Below are 24,058 nucleotides of genomic sequence, written 5' to 3'. Positions count from 1 at the left end.
ATGGTGGATTATGTGCTTCACTAAAAGAAGAATGTTGTTTTTACATAGATCACTCTGGTGTAATAAAAGATTCCATGTCCAAACTTAGAGAAAGACTGGAAACAAGACGAGATCGAGAAGCACATCAAGGGTGGTTTGAAAGTTGGTACAACCGGTCCCCCTGGTTCACCAATGGTCCCCTTGTTATACTGCTTTTACTCCTCACTTTTGGGCCCTGCATCCTAAATCACCTAGTTACCTTCATCAGGGAAAGAGTAAGTACTGTACAGGTACTAATGCTCAGGCAACAATATCAGTCCCTCCGCCAAGGAAGTAATTTGGGAGAAGAGTATATAGAGACAGAAGTTCCATGATTAGAACTTTCCGAAAAGAAAATGGGGAAATGAAAGAATGAATATTTTTTTAAGCTGTTTTATCTCAACTCCCTAAGGTCTCCCTCCCATTGTCTTAACTCCCTAAGGTCACCCTCCCAGTAATGGGAAAAAAGCCCCTAAAGCTTTTCCAAGAAATAGCCCCAAACAGAGAGTAAAAGAGTAAACTGAGCCAGATAACTAGATAGTGCTCAAACAGTAGGATTACCAGAAACTATTGACCAGAATCTACGCCCTGTTGTTAAACATCGTAAAACATGTTGTATGTTATCAGACAACTCAGACCCCCTTTGGAATTTCCTGGCAGCTTTGCTCCCCCATTTTTTCTTTTTTTTTTTCCCTTTTTCTCCCTTTCATGTGCGACCCCTCCCGATGTGTGGTTTTCTGCCTTTATAAACTTGTAAGATTTTCTGCTAGGGACTCGACCCTTGGACTCCTGCGTGAGTCACGAGTCGGGTCCCAGCGCGCTGGAATAAACACCTCTTGCGGTTTGCATCAAGTGACACCTCCTGCGGTTGATTGGGGTTGCCGTAGGTCCGAGGGATAGAGTTGGGGTCTCCTTTTTGGAGGTCCTTCACTAGCAGGTGTGAAGCCCTGGGTTCAACACTCAGTGCCGTACACACACACACACACACACATAACAATAATAACAATAAATATATACATATATATATACACATACACACACATATATATACGCATATACATATGTATGTATATTCATATATTCTGTAGTTATCATAGGAGAGAACATTTATATCAGGTTTGGGATGAATAGGGAAAACAGTGTGAGGTGAGGATTGAACTGCTAAACTGTACAATTTAGTGTATCTAACAAAGCCCATTATGTAGCAGTTAGCCCTCAATGTAAACCCATGCAACCCACTCGAGTCTAAGTACAGGCTTCCAGCTTCTTCCTCCTCTCAAGCAGGTTGTGAGGTACATAATCTGGTCTTGGAACAAGGTGCCCTCTGGGAATGCAGAAAGGAAAGGGACTGGGAGAAGCCACACTGGCTCTATTTTCCATGGCATAAGGAATTGCAGTTTCAGGGCCATCTCTTCTCACTTCTGTAGGGGGAGTCAACACTGGGTTTTGCCAGTGTTTGGGTGAAAATCAGCCTTAATGTGGAGCCAAACCAGCCAAAAGTTGCCAGGATCACACCAGTCAGAGATGCAAATGAAGGTGGTTCTTGCTTTAAGGGGAAAAGTCACAAATTCAACATTGTTCTCACTTCCTGTGCAATATCCCCTGCTCTGAAATTCTGAAGAAGTTTCTAGAACTCTTCAAAACAATAATTCTCTTTTTGGGTACACTTCTTGTGTGACAAAAAAAAAAAAAAAAAAAAATAGACAACAGGAAATTTTAGAGCTAGTATACAAATTGATTTTTTTAGTACCTATTGGATTCTAACAATAGGAAGAGGCAAGTGTATGGGAAATTACATAGAAAAAATTACATAGAAATTTTAATATAATAAATACAAGACATATATAAGAAATATCAGAAAAACCTGGTGCAATAACCAGCCCTGCTCTGCACACAAGTGATGGTTCTGCTTTGACACTCTGCTTTGTGACTAGCCATGTGAACCCGATCAAGTCATTTCACTTCTCTGCACTTCAGTCCCTTAATCTATAAAATAGGAAACTGGACCAGAGGGATTCATTGTTCCTCATATAAGTTTAGGGACACGTGACTAGATAAATGTATCCTCCTATCCCTTCACATAAACTCTTGGATCTTAGAAAAGTATTAAGGAAAAAGTGGAAATGAACTATTATTAATCATGGATCATTAGTTTGAAGAACCTTTTCTAGTGTTGCACCTTACTTTTAAAAAAACCTAGCCAGGTGACATGTTGTATGCCTGTAATCCTAGCAGCTCAGGAGGCTGAAACAGGAGGATCACGAGTTCAAAACTAGCCTCAGCAATGGTGAGGCTCTAAGCAACTCAGTAAGACCCTGACTCTAAATAAAATACAAAATAGGGCTAGAGATGTGGCTCAGTGGTCGAGTGCCCCTGAGTGCAGTCCCCAGTACCAACAAAAAAAAAAAAAAAGAAAGAAAGAAAAGAAAAAATTGAAATACAGAAATGTGAATTTAGTGGCATTCTAAGAGCATGGGTTATAAGTTTCTTAATCCAATGTTCTTGCTTCTGTTTCAAATTAAGGTATTTCTCATTCTTCCCAAATGCATACTTTATTTTCAACTGGAATTCTTTTTGATACTCGCTGAGATTCATTTATTTATTTTTTCCTCATAGTTGCTTGACATTTAACTAGTTATGAAAAACTGAGAAGAAGGCAAGAGACTACAGTGGAGGACAAAACTGTTTCCAAAACTTAGATGTCAATAATATGTTAGTTATTTTGAGATAAGGCAGCTATGAATAAAGATATTTTGAGACTATTCTATTCTTGCCTACATAAAGAAACATGATTTGCTGAGAGTATTTATTGGCACAAAGCTGCAAGTATGTATTACAGTTCCATTTTAGGAAACAATAATCAAATAAGTTGTGTAATTTAACTTATGGTGTTCTCCCAAAGCTGTTTGGAACAAGAACTATAAATAGGATGTACAGTTTATTCAAGTTCATAATCTATAATACTTGCCAATGTACATGTTGATCCTGGAAATTTGCCACGGTCTAAACATGTCCTTTCTGTGAACCTCTGTCTAGCAATGCTCCACAAAGAAAGGAAGGTGGTTGACGTGGTCTGAGGATTTTAATATCATAAGGGAGAGTTGGCACACAAAAGAAATATGCTTTTTGACATTGTTAAATTTTCCCTATCTTAGAGATTGCTAAATTTAGGGCACAATTTTTACATAACCAACCTACTCTGAAAAAAATGCATATGCTTTTCATAGGTCAGGAAACTTCTCAATAAAGACAAGATTTTTTTATGTTCTTGAAAAGTATTTCCATGTGGCAGCTAAAAATAATCATCATGAAGAACTACAGACAACAGTACTCAATAAAATAATAAGAGAGAGAAGGAAAACCCACTTAAATAAAAGTATCCCGGAGGACATTTCTCACCATTTCCTGAGCAACAGATCTAAGTCCTTAACAGTAAGATGGACACCGACCTTTAGAGGTTACCCACTTACTTTAGCATGGGAAGAGGAAGACACTGATGTTAACTTATTTTTACTTATTTATTTATTTATTTATTTATTTATTTATTTAGTACCAGGGATTAAACCCAGGAGCACTTAACCACTGAGCCACATCCTCAGTCCTTTTTTTATATTTTATTAAAGACAGGGTCTTGCTAAGTTGCTTAGAGCCTTGCGAAGTTGCTGAAGCTGATTTTAAACTTGAAATTCTCCTGCCTCAGCCTCCCAAACTGCTGGGTTTACAGGCATGCATCACCACACCCAGCTTTAACATTCTTTAAAAAGCAAAACAAATAAAAGTGCTACAAAGTTTCCAAAATGATTGGGAAAGCAACCATTATCTAGACTATAATAATTATCCTGTTATCAAAGTACACTGATCAGTGTTTCCTCAGCAGCTTCCTCTATATATACATGTATACAAAGATGAATGTAGACTATGTGGGTATGAACATACAGCATATGTCTTATGTATAGTTCACACACATTACACATTACATATTACATATATACATTAGAGTCACACCCTATTCCCTCATTTACTCCAATACCAAACTGTAGTCTAAAATCCAGAAGAAAGTTGATGGAAAAAAAATTGGGAACAGGAAAATGTTTTATGCAGCAGTGTACTGTGTAATTCCTCAGTGCCCTACATTATTTGGTACTTATTGGGTATTCATTTTTAAAAGTACAATAAAATTGAAACACAAACCAAATATATGTTTGGAACTGGATAATGTCCCCAGTCATAGCATGGAATATTTTTTTATTATACTTGGTACCTGTCAGCTTAAGCTCGTTACTGCTGATTTTAATTTCTTTGGAAAAATTCATGTACCTGATATCAAACACAGTTTATACCTAGGGTACTTCAATGGATATTGATGGAGTTCACAAAAGAGATAGAAGGGTGCTATGGTCTGAATGTTAGTGCTCCCCAAAATGGAAATGTTGGAACCTAATACACAATGAGATACTATAAAGAGGTAGGATCTTTGGGGAATTGACAAAGTCATGAGGGCTACACCCTCACGAATGGGATCAGCACCCTCAAAAAGAGATTGAAGGGAGGTGCTTCCACAATCCACCATGTGAGTAGCACGCAACAAGAAGGAACCATCTTTGAGGCACAGAGAAAGCATTCACCGGACAACAAATCTGCTTGGTCCCTTGAGGCTGGACTTCCCAGCCTCCACAGCTGTGAGTGACAAGTTTCTAATTAGAAATTACACTGTCTAAGGAACTCTGTTATAGCAACCTAACCGACTAAGACAAAGGAAGTTTAGAATTTTATTATGTGAGGGGAGCTCACAATGGGAAGAAGGGGAATTTAGGGAGAGGAGGATATAAAGGTTCACTAAACATCTTCTAGGAGTAGTATACATTTGCTGTTTCATTTAGTATTTATAAGACTCACAAGAAAATTTTATTATTACCATTTACAAATAAAGTTAAGCACAGACGTAAGCGAGAATAATGGCTCCTACAAAGAAAGGTAAGGCAAATTTGGTTCCAAATTCCAAATTGTGAATTCTCAATTTCTAAAATGTGTTACAACCAATGAACAAAGAGAAGAAGCAGAAAATTGATAGCACAGCTGAAGTGACTGAAGTAAGTGCTCAGTGACTGGATTTATTTTGCTACTGTGTGTGGTTTCTTAAATGACTGAACCCACATCTTCGGGCCTGTTACATTTTAAGGCTGCCAGCTAATATCTGGAGCTTGGAGCAATGGAAGTTGTAAGAATATGTTTACTAACCATTTTCTAAATTGTATAATTCTAAAATGAATGAGAAAATTCGAAGGAATTCCAAATAATTCCTCTCAATCTTTCAAGAGGTTCAAAAGTGAAAATATCCATATGTATTTGGAGTCAGACTTCTGGCTAGAAAACATAGTTCACTCATAAAATTCATTTGTTAGGATCAGATTTTTCTTCTTACCTGAATCAAAGTTAAAGGGAGGGTTGCTTAAACTCTTTGTTTTACTTTAAAAGGAAAAGTGTACTTTTCCTAGATTCAGTGTAACTTTGATTATGGCGATAAGAAAATTTAGTGTGATTTTAACTTCATTTTACCAGACACAAAAGGTGTAGATTCCATTTTAATGCCCTATATCCTTTTAATATCAACTAAAGTACCACTTTTTAAAGTTCTCTGTTCAGATAGATTAGATTCTCATTCTGACTAACAAATTTGTCCTATAGTCTAAAATTTGCCTATCTGCTAAATGAGTTACAAACTTACTCTTTGAAAGTAGGATATTTTCTCCATGAATTAGTATCTGTAATTTTAAAATATTCTTAGATAGCTCTGATAGTTTTTAAATTGTACAAAAATTCTTATATATTTTTCTCTTCAAAAGATGGATCATAATGCCTCTCCTCTTAGGCTAGATTTAGTAACTTGCTTCTAATAAAAAAAATATGGTGAAAATGTTGATGTTTAACTTCTAGGACTTGGTTTTAAAAGGAGTTCTGTTCTCTCCTTGTCTAATACAATAGGTAAAGTTGTACATTAGATAAGAAATTATTTGAAGTAATAAATATAGATTAATGGTTAATATCATTAGTCATCTCAACATTATCTCAACATACCTAAAGACTCTTTTGTTTGCCACTTATAAGGTACTGTTTGAAATATCACTTCAACCTTTTTCCTTTTCCTTACAGATTCTTCACAACTCTGTTTAGAACTATCCCAAATCTGTCTGATGAAACTTTGTGAGGGACCAGCTGCTCTTGTTTATTAATAGATTACCAGATTACAGCATAGTCTTTAAGTTCTTCCCCAATAGCTCAGTGTTTTGACTTCAGTTAAATAAATAAATAAATGACAACAAAAACAAGAAAAGGTCCCACTTTGGTCCACACTACACATCTTTCCTAATAATGATGTGCTGCAATGGATATAGTTTTAAAGTTTTATATAACAGACTGGCTGTGAATAGCTAATATTGCATTCATTATTGATCCACTTTTCATCTGAAGAACTACATGACTAACTCTATACACTGATATATTCCATGAAAACAGAGAAAGCAAGTCTAGGTTGCACAGAGATAAGTGTAGATACCATCCCACTCTGTAGACATAGGTCTGTCTGACTGCTTGGGTGGAGCAGTAAAACTTCTGCATTGTCAGAAGTCATTGTTTTTTGAGATAAGATGTATCGGTTAAGAATGTATTCAGCTCCGAGGAATGGAAAAATACACAATAGTGTCTTAACCAAGTAGGTGGCTTATGTTTCCATAAAAGAAAAGTCCAAACAAAGGCAGTCCAAAGCTAGTGCAGCTTCTCAAGAATGTCCTTAATGACCAGGCTTCCTGCCTTCACCTATTCCACCATCCTTCACATCTCTGCCTTTGGCCTCCTGGTGGAACATGGCTGCTCGCTCATCAGCTATCATGTCCAGTGTTAGGCAGGAAAGAGGGCAAAGGACAAAGTTTTATCCTCATAGAACTTTGCTTTTCTCTTCCCCTCCCCAGGAATTTGTTACATTTCATTGGCCAGCACTGAATCCCATGGCTACCTCTAACTAAAAGGGAGGCTGAAACTTCAAATACTTAATTTACTGTCTCCATAATAAAAGACATCAGAAAAGAAATGGGTTAAATTGGGTATGGAGTGATCTGATACTCAATACTTTTTAATAACTGCCATACCACAGAATGTATGTGTATATGCATATGTATGTATTTTAATTAAATAAGGTAATTAAATGTGTATTATGTTTTTTTAATTAAATATCAGTTATCAATATTTTTTCCACTAAAAGAGTTCAGGAGGGATATGTTTTGACTCAGTCCTGGTTAGGGGTGCTTGACAGTGCTTAATGTCATGAGCAGGGAAGGTAATAAATGTTATCCCTCTTTTCTATCATGAATATGAATGACGCTCTGAAGGCTGAATGCAACCTAAAAATTTACGTGAGAAATGAGGCATGCAACATTTTTGAAAATACATTAGCCCAAAGTCTGTATTACTGCATATTTTATACCCCTTTCAATATGCTACAAAAGGTTTGAACCATCAACTGAACACTGCCAGAGAAGAACAAACAAGAACAAGGATACAAAAATAAATGCTGGGAGTCAAGTTCCCCCAAGACGTTCTTTATGGTTGGGATAATGATGACAGTATTAAGCAGGCTGCTTTCCTTCAGACGTTCCTGATCAGCACTTCTGCAAGCCTGGTTCTCCTGCAAGTTTATCCCAGGCCAAGTCAGTACCCGGAAAGGCATTCCATGAACATATTCTCCTGATCTGCCTCTGGCTTCTTTGTTATTTCTTCCATGCCAGAGACCTACCCTGTCATTCTGAGAACATACAGGAGGCATGTCTGTTTCAGGCCTTTCTGGTTAGAAATTCAGCATATGTTTAAGTCTTTTAATCTGAGCTTTTAATGTCCTAATATTTTATATGTGTGGTCATATGATAATTATAACTACTAAAATATTTCACAATCTATGAACTTTTTCCCATGTTGTTGATATTCAGTAAAATAGTCACATGAAAACATTTATGCCTTTAAGATATTAAACATTATCTTAATCCCTTTTTTTTTTTTTTTTTTTTGGTACTGAGGATTGAACCCAGGGGTGATTAACTATAGAGCCATATCCCCAACCCTTTTCATATTTTATTTAGAGACAGAGTCTCACTGAGTTGCTAAGTGCCTCACTAAGTTTCTGAGGCTGGCTTTGAACTCTTGCTCCTCTTGCCTCAGCCTCCTGGGCTGCTGGGATTACAGACGTAGGCTACCATGCCCAAAATCCTTTCTATTTTTAAAGAATTTTTAAAATTCTATAATGAGAGTATACCATTCCAATAAAGAACAAAAATCAACTTCAACCACAGATTGTATGTGAATGTGATCCAAAAATCAAGTTCAACTTTTTCCTAGAGGCTATTATATTCCAAGGCCAGACCTGAGCCAAGTTTGGACTTGTCAAGTGAAAATGCATGGGACTTCATATCTGTGGACAAGTGCCAACGAAGGATCCCAATCCTAATCCCAAAGAGTCTCAAGGTTTAGATTTTGAACAGTGTCAGAGATTCACATAAATCCCCCATCCCTAGGCCCCGGTCATGACAATACATTTGGATAAGAGGGTGGCTCAGAATTCTGCAGCCAACCACTCACTGGGGGCTGGGAACTGAAAATAGGGCTTTGTGTGTGGTAGGCCTGTGCTCTACCACTGAGCTCCATCTCCAGTCCAGAGTCTACATTTTCAAAATGTGTTCCAAGCAAGTCTGATACAGGCAGTGCTCAGGCTACAATGCTGAGCTAGTCATCTGTTCTTTGATGGTAGGACATAGTCTGGACCCCTGACGGCCTATCTTTCCCTTCACACTAGATTCGATTCTCCATCTGAATCATTCCTTCCCTTCCTCATCTTTCAAAGGGTAACTTTTCCTCAATCACAAGGGGTTAATAAATTGATATCTTACATAACACTCTTTGTTAAACCAAAGTATTCTGTCATACAGATAATGTTTCTTAAATAAACTTAATTGATGCCAACTATGAATGAGAACAGAGTTATTAAAGATAGATAAGATCAGTCCTTTCTCCCAAACAGGAATTTCAGGATGTGAGAGCTCCTGTGTGTCTGTCACTGGGTATGAATTCCTTCAACTCATCTTTCCTGGTAAACTACATGGCACAACTGAATGGTTACCATTCTAGAAGTCCCACTTCTGGGCCAATTAAAAGTTCCCGAAGCATTAGTATTAGGGTAAAGAATTATCTTTTATCATTTTCTTCTAAGAATTTTCTGCATTATTTTGTTCTAACAGATAACTCTATTTTCTATGAAAAATCTAAAGAAAAATCTCCTTTGCACAAGACATACCTGGGGAACTTTTTTCTGTAAACCAGCCAGTAGTTGTTCCTGACTATCAGACAATGTTTCACTTAGATATTATATCTGAGACCTTATCTGAATTTAGGAAAATGAGATTGCATATTTCAGAGATAATCTGTCAGCTGCACTTGTGAAAGTGTCATTCAGCCCTTGGAAAGTGTAAGGGGAGGAGATGGGGCAGGGAAAGGAGGGGGAGGGAGAAGTGAAGGAGGAGCAATGACCCACAACCGAATTTTTTAAAGCATCATCTAAATGCCAGCCATGAAGCTAAGTGCTGTAGTGAGGTATCCCACTTCGTCTTCACGACAGCACTGAGACAGAAGTTCCTTTATAGACTGATTTTACAGAGTGATGAAAACTGAGGTAGGAGAGAGTAAAGAAATGGACCAAAGGCACATAGCAACCACAAGTCAAACCATGATGCAACCATGCCCTGTCTGATTTCAGAGTCCTTGCACATGCACTTTGAGTGACTCCACTGGAAGATGGGAGCTCAGGCAGTGAGCTGGCAGGCCTCAGGAGAATACTCTACTCCCAGCAGTATCACACCAACCAGCAGAAGCTGCAGTTGATCAAAAGTTATAGCCCATTGTTTAATTCATTGAAGCTTCTCCAACAACCTCAGAAATCAGGCTGGATTTAGGAATGTGAGCTCCCTTTCCTTACCAAATCAACCCTTCACAATTCATATGCTATATATCCTCTGCCTATTGATCAATCTACTGCAGCAAGGAAGGTCAGTTCTAAATTTTCTAATAAAACTATCACAATGATTAAAGAGGACCTTATGGCTGTCAGAAAAATATCAAAAATCATCCCGATGCTCAAGTTGCCTCTATTGACTCATATGCTCTTTCTTGCTACAGGATGAATAGCAAGTATTTAGCGGTGAATTAATGTTACTATCATTGCAGAGGCCCAACATTTGGATATTGTTAATTGCTTAAATCCCTGAGCTAATTAATGCAGTTTTCAAAGGAATAGGTCAGTAACCACAGTATATGTCTTAATATTAAATGTGAAGATATGAGGTACAGATGCACAGTGAAGGTTGCCAGGTAGTTGGAAGTACTTAGTACTTAGGTCTGATCAGAGAATGTCCCAGTATATTAATTTAACAGGCCCAGAGTTTCTTATCAGAAGGCCATAGAGCATGATGTTTTGCACAATCAAAATGGTTTGTTATCTTAAGTCATTATTTGATTTTGTCATTTATGTTTCAATTTACAGGGACATAAGCATATCAATTGCAAAACAACCAACAATAACTAAATACAAAGTAGCTACCAGGCTGTCTAAATATGGTACACTATATCAAGCATATTACAAAGCTCTGTAACAAGATTTTCACAAAATCCCAAGTAAATGTTGATTATTAATATTATTCACCTGATAAGAAGTTCCTTGTAGTTCTTTCTCTTGAAAGGTATGCATGTTAGTGCTCAGAAGAAAACCATCTTCATTTAAATCTATAAAAAATAAAGGTTACACACAGATTATCAGAAATGACAAGATTTAGGCCAGGGATTTAGCTCAGTGTTACAGCTCTTTCGCATCATGCATGAGTCCCTGGCCACCAGCACTGCAAAAAACAAAAAGCAAACAAAAGTAAAATTACAAGATTTAGAAAGTTTAGGTGCAATTTAAAGTTAAATGTGTTTTTATTTCATCAATTTAGGCATCATGTGGGCTTGGTCATAAAAATTTATTTTCTTAAAGGTGTACTATTTTTACAAGAAACAGATCAAAATAAAATAGTGAAATAAAGAAATAAAAAACCCCAAATGCCATCCACCAGCTGTGCCCTTCAGCAAGCCACAGAATCTTTCTGGAACTTTTTCTCTTTTGGTAATAACAGGATAGCACACTAGTTACAAAAGCCACTTCTAACACCAAAATGCTATGATTCCCTGCTGTTATCACCTCACCTGTTTCTGTTAAACTAAGCTATCCACCCCTGGCATTTTGAGCTTCATTAGCTTGGGTCTTCTCAACATGAATTATTTATGTCAAAATTGTTCTATGCATGCTTTAGTAAAAGCTTTGGAACTGGAATCCATTTACTTTTAGCTAAATGAAACCTTTTCAAAAGTAACAGCAATTACTTTTCAGACCCTGTACAAAGAGCTTTATTTATTTAAATCAGAATTATAAAGTGTGTTAAAAGAGGAAAAAACTATGGGTTACTTAATCTAAATGTTTTATTTTTATTTTTAAATAAAAAAAATTTTATGTGTTCTAATTAGTTGTTCATGACAGAATACATTTATACATTTTGATAAATCATACATAAATGGGGTATAATTTCTTATTTTTCTGACGGTACATATTGTAGGATCACATCAGTCATGCAGTCATATAGGTACATGAGGTAATAATGTCTGTTTCACTCCACTATCATTCCTACCCCTATACCCCTTCCCCTCCCTTCACTGCCCTCTACCTAATATAAAGTAATTCTATTCTTCCCTAGCTCCCAACACCCTATTGTGAATTATCATCCACATATCAGAGAAAACATTCAGCCTTTGGTTTTTTGAATTTGGCTTATTTTGTTTAGCATGATATCCTCCAACTCCATCCATTTACCAGCAAATGTCATGATTTCATTCTTCTTTAAAGCTGAATAAGAATATTTTCTTATTTATATATATAAAGAATATTTATATATATTTTCTTATATATATATATAAAGAATATTTTCATATATATATATATATATATATCACATTTTCTTTATCCTTTCATCTGGTGAAGGACATTTGGGTTGGTTTTATAATTTAGCTATTGTGAGTTGAACTGCTATAAACGTTGATGTGACTGCTTCACTGTAGTAGGCTGATTTTAAGTCCTTAGGGTATTAACCAAGGAGTGGGATTAGCTGGATCAAATTGTGGTTCCATTCCAAGTGTTCTGAGGAATCTCCATATTGCTTTCCATAATGGTTGCACCATTTTGCATTCCCACCAGCAATGTATGAGTGTACCTTTTTACCCACATCCTCGACAACGTTTACTGTTGCTTATATTCTTGATAATTGCCATTCTGATTGGAGATGAAATCTTAGAGTCGTTTTGATTCGCATTTCTCTAATTACTAGAGAGGTTGAACATTTTTTCACATATTTGTTGATCAATTGTACTCAAGGTGAATTAAAGACTTGGGCACTAGAACAGAGACCCTGTGACTTACTAGAAGAAAAAGTAGGTCCAAATCTTCACCATGTCAACCTAGGGTCTGACTTCCTTAACAAGATCCCTAAAGTGGCAGAAGTTAAATCAAGAGTCAATAAATGGAATGAATTCAAACTGAAAAACTTCTTCCAGAAAAGGGAACAATCAGTAATGTGAAGAGAGACTCTATAGATTGGGAGAAAATGTTTATCACATGAATCTCAGATAAAGCATTAATCTCTAGGCTATAAAAAGAACTCAAAAAACTTAACACCAAAAAACCAAATAACCCAATCAACAAATGGGCAAAAGAACTGAATAGACACTTCATGGAAGAAGATATATAATTGAGCAACAAATACATGAGAAAATGTTCAACATCTAAGTGTTTCAATTTACAGATGAGGTGACTGTGATCCATAAAAATCACCTAACCACCAGACAAACAAACTTCCCTTTACCTTCACTCCTTTTTACATGGAATCACTGCTACAATTTTCCGCTATTCCTTTTTTCGTATTTTTCACTGAATGAAACACAGGTGAGGCCAATCCTCCAAGAATAGTAAAAAAATGAGAACAGAATTTTCTCCAAATTCCCATTATATATACAGTCAAAAGAGAAATTAAATTCACAGTGTCAGAATTATTTGCAACAATAACTTACTATTTAAAATCAAAGTTACTATGCTACAGTATTCCAATAGAACTCTAAATTTTAAAATGAGTTGATTTTGTGAGATTGTTCTTTCAAACAAGACCTTTTGTCATTGGGTCAGGATGCTGAAAGTTGAGATTTTGCAACCTGTTTTTTGTTTGTTTCTGTATTTTCAAAAAACAGTATTTCTTCCCTTTACTTCTTTCTCTCTTTTATTTATTTTTGATCCCTTGAACATGAATTTTGAAGAGTTCCTTCTCAAGACAGTTCTTTGACTATAGACAAAGGTAAGTGACCTCCTGTACTATATGGAAACTATAATCTAAGGAAATTGGACATGATTATGTACAATGCACTTGCATAACAATACAAGGGGGGTTACAATGAGTGGTTCAGACACAGCAGGATGGGATGAGATTATTATGACCTGGGGTACTTATGCAAGAGTCAGGGCCAGAATGAAAGCTTGAAGAATATGTATAGTAAGGCAAGGTGGAATGAAATGAAAAGTACAAATTCGGCAGCATTTATACAAATGCACTGAACACTGACCAATAGTACAGAATGAGTGGACCATGTTTATAAGTGCAGACATTGAGATTGGTTATTCCAGAGGGCAATTCTGGATATGCTGTATGAGGAAAGAGGGCTGTATGAGTAAGTATGGCCAAATTTTAATGGCCCTTGAATACCAGGTACAAGAATTTGGAGATCAATTGTTGCAAATATAACTATCTACAGGAAGTGGATTTGCTCAAGGAGATCATGGATGTGCTATAGTGAGCTAGAGGGCTGGCTCCCCAGCTGAAAGGTAGCCATGGCTTTCGGCTCCCTAACTGAACTCTCCTGGGACTTGGGGTCCAGGATTTTCAGTTTTCCCCAAGTTTTTCAAGAGAATGTGAATATATAAATTTTAATGGAAAAATTCTGATTTTTGAAATATCAGGTGGCCACAAACAAGCTTGTCTTCCGAATAAATTCAGTGATAGAGTTATCCGTTTTCACCCCTGCTGTAGATAACTAGGACCTGTGAGGGTATGGGACTAAGGATAATTGAGACACCAGGATAATTGCATTTCATGAAGATTAACCATGTTTGTTTGCAATTTCCCAAATATTTCACACACAAAAAACAGATAGCATTTATAAAGACAGGAGTAGTTTGTTTCTAAGTAGTGGCAAAGAGCAATAGCTAAATTCGGCAGATTAAGTTTTGTACAGATGTCTGCAAATGTATCTCCCATAATGTGTGTTCTTCTGCAGTGTGACCTGTCATTCTCCATCAAGAAATGGAGGTCAATTCCCCTCCAGTTTAATTTAGGCTAATTTTAGTGACTCACTTGTCACAGTAGAATGTGGTAAAAGTGATGCTTTGTGACTTCCAAGGCCAGGTTAGAAGAAGCCTTGTTGTTTCTGCCTCAATCTCTTAAGGTGCTTATTTCTCAACACTTCATTCCATAATGTGGTGTGAAACTTCTTTCTAGTTGCTCCTTCTTGAAACCTAACCCTTAGGCCCAGTGAAGCTTAAGTCACATGGAGAGGCCATGTATAGGTTCTCCAGGTGAGGGTCCAAGCTGAATCCAGTCCATTCTAGATCAGGTGCTCAAAAGGTAAGTGAAGAAACCCCTATATGATCATTCAAGTCTTCCCATGTTAAGTCCCAGACATCAATCACATCAAGAAGCACTGCTCTGACTGAATTCCTGATATCTTTCGGAATTCCATGAGCCTCAAAATTATTATGCTTGAAAATCTGTTTTTGAATTTGGTGTACATGTTTTTCTCTTCTGGGAACTGTTTGTTGATGTTTTTGCTCATTTTTCTGTTGGAATATTTATAGAATTTTTCATATTTACTCTTTGTCAATTATATATATTACATGTCTTCTCCCAGTTGATAACTTGTTCTGAAACATTTTTTAAGGTGTCTTCTGATAAATAGACGTTCATCCCAAATTATTTCAGTGTGAGTTTATATCTTGTGTATATGCCTCAAAATATTTGTATTACATTTTTACATTTGTTTGACATTTGGAAAGATGTGACATTTTAGAATTAAAAATCTTTTATTTAAATTAAAAAAAAATATTGTCTTACACCACTAAATATTGGTGTGGTCTGAGCAACAGATCACACATGAACTACACAGCGGATCACAAACATCTGTATGCACAGGAATGAATGTGCCATCCCACATAAAACTTGAGACTCAAATTTCCCCTCAAATGAACTTGCAGGAAAAAAAAAATAGGATAAGGCAAAGAAAACCATCTTTATTTCTACTCAGCTTCTAGGTGATTCTAGTACAGATACTCTGACTCTAGTGATTTTCAAATAGGGAACTATGCTCTTAAGAAGAATTCATGAAAAGAATTTAAGGATCCTAAGATTTAAGATTCACTTGTACGAAAAACAGGATCTCTAAGTACCGCCATTATTGAATTGAGAAGAGCTTCTTTGGAAGTCTAAGAGCTACCTCCCACACAGATAGCCTTGGCTCAGGGAGTTAATTCAGCTCATAAGTGGACATTCAGCTGTGAAATAGCTCTTTTCTCTGCCATTCCTCTTACAGTGCAGTCTCCTCAAAATTGAACTGCCTGCTCTTGGAAAACTTTTTTTTTTTTTTTTTAATTAAATGTGCTGGGTTGCAGGTGTAGCTCAATGGTAGAGCATTTGCCTAGCACATGCAAGGTCCTTGGTTTGATTCTCAGCATGCCAAAAAAAGAAAAAAAAAAAAAAAAAAAGTGTGCTACCAAAATATTAACCAGGAAGGTAAATACATTTGTGAATTTATTTGTCATCTTGAAAGAAGAGTATTAGGAATCAGACTAAAAAGAGAAAATTAATGAGGTCTTAAAAATCAAGCCAAAATATTTACATGCTTACTTCAAAGACACTGGCCAAATAATGATATTGAGTAGAATTCAGGACAGAATAAAGACTTCAAAACAATAGTAGTCACGTGGTAGAATGCACTAAGAATACCACTTCTCTCCCAATAGGTTTTCTTTTGAGAACAAATTTCACAAGGCCATATGTAAAGAAAAATTTTTTTAAAGTAATTCTGTAGTAGTGTGAGTGAAGTTAATACTGCTTTTACTCTGACCATGTTTCCCACCCTTATTTCATTTTTCTTTTTCTTTCTTTTTTGAAATTTTGAAATTTGCATTTATTTATTTATTTATTTATTTATTTTGGTACTGGATATTGAATGCAGTCACACTCGACCACTGAGCCACATCCCCAGCCCAATTTTGTATTTTATTTAGAGACAAGGTGTCACTGAGTTGCTTAGCACCTCGCTTTTGCTGAGGCTGGCTTTGAACTCGCAATCCTCTTGCCTCAGCCTCCCAAGCTGCTAGGATTACTGCAAATATTTCTTATTCCTTTATTTCCTTTACAAACACATGTCAATTTTTTCAAATACTTGTAGGGAATAGTATATCATTGTCATATTTACTACAAAATCATCTAATTCCCCAAATGCTTTGATTTCTTTTTTTTTGTGTTTTCAAATATTGCTTTGTTTTTCTTCTTTGTAATTTTTGGTCTGAAGTAGGAAAACCTTTTTCTCGAAGCTATCTTTATGTAAAGTCCAGCTTGACCAGTAAACTCCAATTCATAGTTTTGCAAAGTTTGTTTTTCTCAGTTTTATTTCATAAAACAAAAGCCAAAATAAATTTAAAAATTTTAAATTGAATTCAATTTACAAAAAATGGATATTCTCCCTGTTTATAATACTGAAAATACAAATATCATAAATTAGAGATTAATTTCCCTTGACACCTAAGCTATTTGAGATTTTAGTGGTAAAGTCCTAAACAATCAATTTACCCTACATTTAGTTTACAGATATAGTCTCTTAATACAATGCATGTAGTTTTAAATAAAATTCTTCTTAGGGAAAGGAGATGGACAAGGTAAACAAAGAATGTCAGGCTTCTGCCACTCAACTTATTCTGATGAATTTTGCCTTCACAGTATAGCCATGTTGTGGAACTATGTGAGTATCTGTAAGGATTAAAACAGCAGGCACAGATCCTCTGCTAAATAGAGCCTATGAAGGTTTTGCATCTGATCCCAATACTCTTTAGGGTTAAGTGTTATTAATAGAACATGTGTCATGTAGAAATACCATTTTGAAATTTTGGTGTTGGAGGTTGTAAGATTCCTTACAGGTTAATGTCACTCCTACCATTTATTTATATATATATACTTTTATTTCATTGTGACTGTCTTTATGATTTCATCATTAGTGTTCAATAAAAATCAGGACCTGTAGATGATAACAATAATGCACTTTCTCATCTTCATGTCACTAAACTCCAGACTGCCTATCCTCAGGCACAGTAAACCATTCTAAGTATGCAACTAACTGCTAAAAAGTACTATGTAAAATGAGAAAGAAATATTATGGGTTGATATGTAGGGCACTAATTGCTTAGAAATACTCTGAGACATCCAAATGAAGCTACTACACCCATAAAATTTGAGCCCACAACTTGTGGCTCTCCCTCCCCCACTAAATTTCTCCCTTCAATTTATAATGGCACCGACAGCCTTGGTCTCAGGCCATCAACTCTTCCCAGCACAGCATTAATCCCTAGGTAATGTCCTGTGACTCAACAGCTTCTGCTGAAATGTGGGCTGAACTTCTTGGACACACACACACACACACACACACACACACACACACACACACACACACTCTAAACATATATGATCACTCAAAAATCTGAGAAATAGCATAGCTGGGAAGTAGTCTGTAAAATTTCTCTAGGTTTTTTTTTTTTTTTATTTTTCTTTGACAAAGAAAAGACCGCCAGTCAGAAGCACCTCATTTGAGGCCAAAACCCTGTGCTGCTTTCTCAGAGTAACTATGACATATTGCCTGCCTCCTACTACTAAATATAAAATGTAAAACAAAACCAGCATTTCTTATAATGGCAGCTGTAGAAAAAAGTACTTGAAAGGACTTTGGCAAATTTTCTTTAGTTAAAAATAATATATAATACAGTTATAGCTTCTTTATCCATAAATCAAAAATTTAAATTATAATATGCTCATTAGAGAGAGGGAATAAATGGATGAATAGGTGAATGGACAAAATGACGGACGAATGGATGAATGTTTGACTGACTTAAGGTACAGATGAATATAACTGGCATTCATCTGAAGACATCAAAACATGATAGCATTAAAACATTCCCTTTTTTGTAATTAAAACATTTCAAATAATCCTCAAATACTTCTCCTGTTACAGAGGAAAATTTAAATATTTAAAATTTAATTAAAATCACTTACCAAATGTTACTTAATCTTGAATAAAACTGAAATATTTCAAAGGAAAATTATTATTTTCATAAATAATTAATTTATACACTTAAGAACTTTCTGAAAAAAAATAAAATGAAAAACAACAAAGTGTAGAATTAAACAAGTATTAAGCTCCTAACTGCAAAAATACATTAAAATTCCCTTTGTTTCAAAATATTTTTAAAAAATTTTATTAAAATCTTTTTTATTTTTATGGACTGCATTTTGATTCATTGTATGCAAATGGGGTACATCATTTCATTTCTATGGTTGTGCATAATGTAGATTCATACCATTCGTGTAATCATATATGTACATAGGGTAATGATGTCTGTCTCATTCCACCATTTTTCATATCCACTCTCTCATTTCCTTCTACATAGTCTATAGTTCCTCCATTCTTCTCTCACTCCCCCCGCACCCCCATTATATATCATCATCTAGTTATCAGGGAAAACATTCAGCCTTTGTTTTTTTGGGGATTGGTTTATTTCACTTAGCATGATATTCTCCAATTCCAACCATTTATTTGCAAATGCCATAAACTTTTAAATTATTAATACCTAGTATTACTGATCATTTTTTGTTTCAATAACCTTGGGAAGGATACTAAACAGACCAACTTTTCTTACTGTTGTTTATATTTGTGAACTCTTATCTCAGTTTGGATCTGGAAGGTCCTCCAGAGTTTTATGTGGTAAAGGTCCCAATGCAGCAATGTTCTGAGATGGGACCTTTGGGAAGTGATTGGATCTTAGGGGCTCTGATCTCATCACTGAGTGATCATTGGTGGCTGAATGGATTACTGGGAGGTAGTAGAAATAAGTCAATAAGGCAGAGTTGGTGGAAGTTTATCAGTGGAGGAATACTCTGGATGGGTAGTTTTTGTTTGATCCCCCTTCTCCCTCTCTCTATGCTTCCTAGCTGCTAAAAATCTGAGAAGCTTTTCCTTGCCATGCCCTTCCACCATGATGTTCTGCCTCTAACAGGCCTAAAGTAATGAAGTCAGTCAATCATGGACTGAAACTTCTGAAGTTGTGAGACAAAATAAATCTTTTCTGTTCCAAGTTGTTTTTCTCAGGTATTTGTCACAGTGATGAAAAGCTGACTAACATAAATATTTACCTTCTCAAAGTTAAGTAATTTTAATCATGAAGTCATTTATTATTAATAAATTATTCTATATCTGACTGCTAATTTTCTCATGGGAATTTTTAAATTATAAAATGGCATAATTTTGCATTAATAATCAAAGTTATTTCTCCTAAATTATTTTAGAAAGTGTTAACATAATAACTTAGAGGTATATCATTTTTAAATGGTTTTTCTATTTGCTAATTTTTAACAGGTTTTAAAATTATTTTGGACATTAAAGACTTTCAATATCACTTGCAATTGATTCTTTTCTTTTTGCTACAACAGGCAAATTAGATATTACTTCCTCTTTATATGCGTATATATGTGACTATATGTATATAACCATATATATGTGTGTGTATGTATACATATATATATATATCATTTAGATATAGATAGAAATGGAGATATCTTAACAAGTTCTACTAACTCATTCTATCTTATTTGTTTTTCCTTTCTTAGTAGACCACAATGCCCTGTTTAATTTAATGATGAAAGATGTAAATTTTCCTTACCTGCCCTTTAAACTACTTTGGGAAAAACTGCAAAGTCAGCTGAAATAAATTTAGCAATTACCTTTTAGCTGACAGGGCCTTCTGATGTGGGAATCATTCTCAGCCTTGCTGGGTTCCTGCCAGATTGTGTCATTCACAGTTTTCCCTTCTAAAGTAAAGCAGAGGATTAGTTAGCAGAATTCATAGTAATATCTATCTAGTAAGTGTAAGAAATATTCAAAATGATTTTAGCACATGGTTGTAACTTGCTGAGTGATATGTCAAGAGAGTTCTGTGGCCCGTTCTAGGAAGTCTAGTCTCTGATGGTGTTATGGGTCACAACTTAAGAACAGACCCATCACCACGGAGAAGTCCAAATTTGAGAGTCTTTATTAACTGGCCAGCTGACCGTTTCTCACAATGCCCAAAATGGCTATTGGGGGTACAGCCCTGAGCATAGGATTGCAGGGGTTTTAACATGTCAGTACATTAATCATAAGTGACTGTTGCTATGATTCAAAACTACAAACTACCATCATGAGATCTAAAATCATAAGCAGAAGGGGAAGTGGGTCAAAACGACCTTAGTTGGGTACCAGTTAAAGAATGTTTACTAACATCTAGACAATCATTCTCTGACAGAGTACACTGTCCAAGAAAAATAAGAACCAAAGAGAAAACAATTTTACATTTTATAAGAGTTGCCATTTTGTGTAGCCAAACATTATATGCTAAGCCACTGTTGATGGGCACAGAGGTGGGGTGTTCCCAGAGGAGAGCATGTATCTCCTCCATGACATGGAGTTTCAGGGTAAAATGGAATCTGTTTGGTCATTGCCCATATAGCCCAGCCCATAACAATGGAAAGCCCCAGGTGACCTGTGGACTGCTCATACAGGTACTCATGACTCATGCCTTTGTGGTAGAATGCTATTACTCAAATGCTTCTTACTAGCTCATGACTGCATTATTCTTTGGAGTAGTTTTCCTGAATTTGTTACCCTTTTTTTCATAAGTTAAAGGATCCCCACCCTCCACGCTCCCCAATATTTTTTTCAAAATGATAAGTATGTAAACAGAACATTGAGTTGTGATGATTTCATGAAACTATAAAAGCCTTGGGTGGAAAGATCATGATTTGCTCAGCCTGGTTATCTCAACATCTAGTACCTAAGCAAGGCCTGGACGTATAAAAACTGCACCAGTTGAAAAACTAGAATCTCTTCTTATCTATTTGCCAAAGATTATATGTTATATTTACACTGAAAAAATAAATTTTAAATAATATAACCAAAGAATGAAGACAAATTCATCATACTGTGTCATTTCTAAAGTCACTATTTGATTTCATGTTTTGATTATAGAAAAGGCATATGATCACCAGGAATTGCTAAGATGGAAACATCCCTGGTCTAGTAAATGAATCAGAATAGATGACTGTGAGAATGATCCTGATGGAAAATTAAATTTCACCTTATTTCCTTTTATGTAATACAATGTGCTATTCAAACCAGGGGTGCTATTAAAAATATTTAACAACTAATGCCCACAGGATGCTAATGGATTAGATAAGGCACAGTCCCTATTGATGCCACTGCTATAAGAACATCAAACCTGATTAAAGTGCAGATATCCTTGGAATATGCACCCACTGAGGATGATCACCTTGGTCAGATTAAACTTTTCAGATCCTAGCAGGAAATCAGTTGGGCAAAGAGGAAAATGGAAATGCGCACCAGACTCCTAGACTCTGAGGATAAAGGAAAGGAGAAAGGGTTCCCACAATTTTGACACACTGCACTAAAATTGAATTCTTGACTAGGTAATCCTGATGTTTTGCTGTTGTGAGTGTTTTACAATGACTGGCTCCCTATATTCTTTAAAGGAAGGAGGGAGATGATCCATTAACTTTCTAAAAGTTATTAATAGAATAGCATTTTTACTTTGGAATTAATATGCAAATCAAACCAATTGCCCTTATTATTACTATGGATGTTATAATAGCAAAAACTAAAGAGATGTCCTGGTGTTTGAAACACAGAAGAGTCTTTTGCAATAAAACTATATTCAGCTTCATTTTTATTTACTCCTAAATTCAAAGATCTGAAAAGATCTCTAACAGGTCACCTTGACCATGGACCAACCAAACTAAATGTGGAGAGCTGGAAGATAATCAGCTAATAAACCATCAAAGAGAGTTTGTCTTTTTAAATATAAAAGGAAATTATTCTAAATAAATCAATGATTTCTCTATCTTAAAGTAAGAATGGAACCACATTTTTAAAAAATCTCTTCCATAGAATTCAGACAACTCAATCTGACTTTTACTGATCACGTATTGTTACTTTATGGCAGTAGCAGATAAACAATGTATAAGGAAACAGAATACAACATTAACATAGGTAGTCTTGTGAATCACTAACCAAATATTTTATTTTCAGATGCAAATCTCCGGAATGACCTAGAAGAATAAGAGAAACACACATTTAAGTCTACATTTAATACATTATACTTCAATTAAACAAATTAGAATGTGTGCAATGCTTTTGAGAGAAGAAATAAATTCTACTTCTGAGGACTGACTCCAGTCTTGAACCTGACCCTAAGTGCAAATTATTGTTAATACAAATATAATCTTGATCTGGAATTTTCCAAGCAATATGAAGAAACTAATATTCATAAACCTGAAAAAGAATGGACCATTTCTACATAAACTAAGTAGCTAATGGGGGAAAGTATTTCCCAGATATAGTCCTCTCTCACTATCTGCAAATCCCTGGACTCCCTTAATTCCACAGCTGCAAATATCAAAATGTGTCAAAGCTTAGGTCATCTATGTAAAATGACATAGTATTTTTATGTAACCTATACACATCATCCTGCATATTTTAAATCATCTCCAGCTTACTTATGATATCTAATGCAATGTAAATTCTAAGTAGTTGCTATATTGTTTTGTAGACAGACTCTTGAAAAGAAAGTTCCGTGCAGCTTCAGTACAGACACAATTTTTAAAGTTTTTTCTATCTGCAGTTGGTTGAATCCACAGATGTGGAACTAGTGATTACAGAGAACAGACTATAATTCTATTTAATAGAGAAAGAATGATGCAGATTGATACAATTATTATGTAATCCAGAAAACAATGGATATGGGAAATAGTCACCAATTGCTGCTCAAGCTTTTAGTTAAAAGATTGATGGGCAACCTTGTGCTGGATGGATCAACCTGATACCATCTAAACCCACAGAGCAATATCACCATCATAAAAAGATTATAAAATGTGACTTATAATGTAATGCAACAGGAAGTTCACAGTCCCTGAAGACTCACTTTTAAATATGTATGTATATCAAATGAATCTTATCACATCTTGAGAGTTAATTAAAATTGATAAGAAACATAGTATATGGAAAACAACATTTAAAAAATATAACAAAGATTTAATCAGCAAAATTTTAAAAATACAAAAAATTCCTCCAGACACACAACCCAGTTTCTTTTACAAATAAAAGACATGAAGCAAAGGCAAGGCATGGAGCTTGATTGGCTCCTGACTCAAACAATCTCTGAAAAAGCTTTGGAGAGTAATAGAGAAACTTAACACTGGCTGCGTATGTGGTGATATTATGTTATTTTCCTTATTTTGTTTATTTTGTTCTAACAAAGTAGTGGTATTTTGATTATGCTTTTTTAAAAAATAGCTCTTTTTTATAATAGTATATATTGAAATGTGAAATTATATGCCTGTGATCTGCTTTATTAAAAAAAAAAAAAAAAAGGAAAAGAGTGGGAATAGAATGGGCTTGTAAAATGAGTTAAGCCAAAATAAGATCAATGGTAGCTGACCTTGTTCAAACTTGGCAATGTGAGTTCATCATTATCTCCTCTTCTGTGTGTTGAAAAATTCCATGCTTA

General features: G+C 35.4%; 1 protein-coding gene across 1 annotated transcript in view; it reads right to left on the bottom strand.

Moving 5' to 3' along the window:
• The window catches only part of SAMSN1 (SAM domain, SH3 domain and nuclear localization signals 1), a 341,315-nt gene that overhangs the window by 106,212 nt on the left and 211,045 nt on the right, over nucleotides 1-24,058 (bottom strand). Inside the window, exons 4-6 of the mRNA XM_079154963.1 lie at nucleotides 22,564-22,601; nucleotides 20,223-20,309; nucleotides 10,754-10,833 (exon numbers count right to left, since the gene is read on the bottom strand). Of these exons, the coding sequence (XP_079011089.1) occupies nucleotides 10,754-10,833; nucleotides 20,223-20,309; nucleotides 22,564-22,601 (205 nt within the window). The remainder of the gene's footprint in view (nucleotides 1-10,753; nucleotides 10,834-20,222; nucleotides 20,310-22,563; nucleotides 22,602-24,058) is intronic.

This window comes from Sciurus vulgaris (assembly GCF_902686455.1).
Source record: "Sciurus vulgaris genome assembly, chromosome: 10".
NCBI classification, from domain to species: domain Eukaryota; kingdom Metazoa; phylum Chordata; class Mammalia; order Rodentia; family Sciuridae; genus Sciurus; species Sciurus vulgaris.
This window is presented reverse-complemented; position numbering and strand designations above follow the sequence as displayed.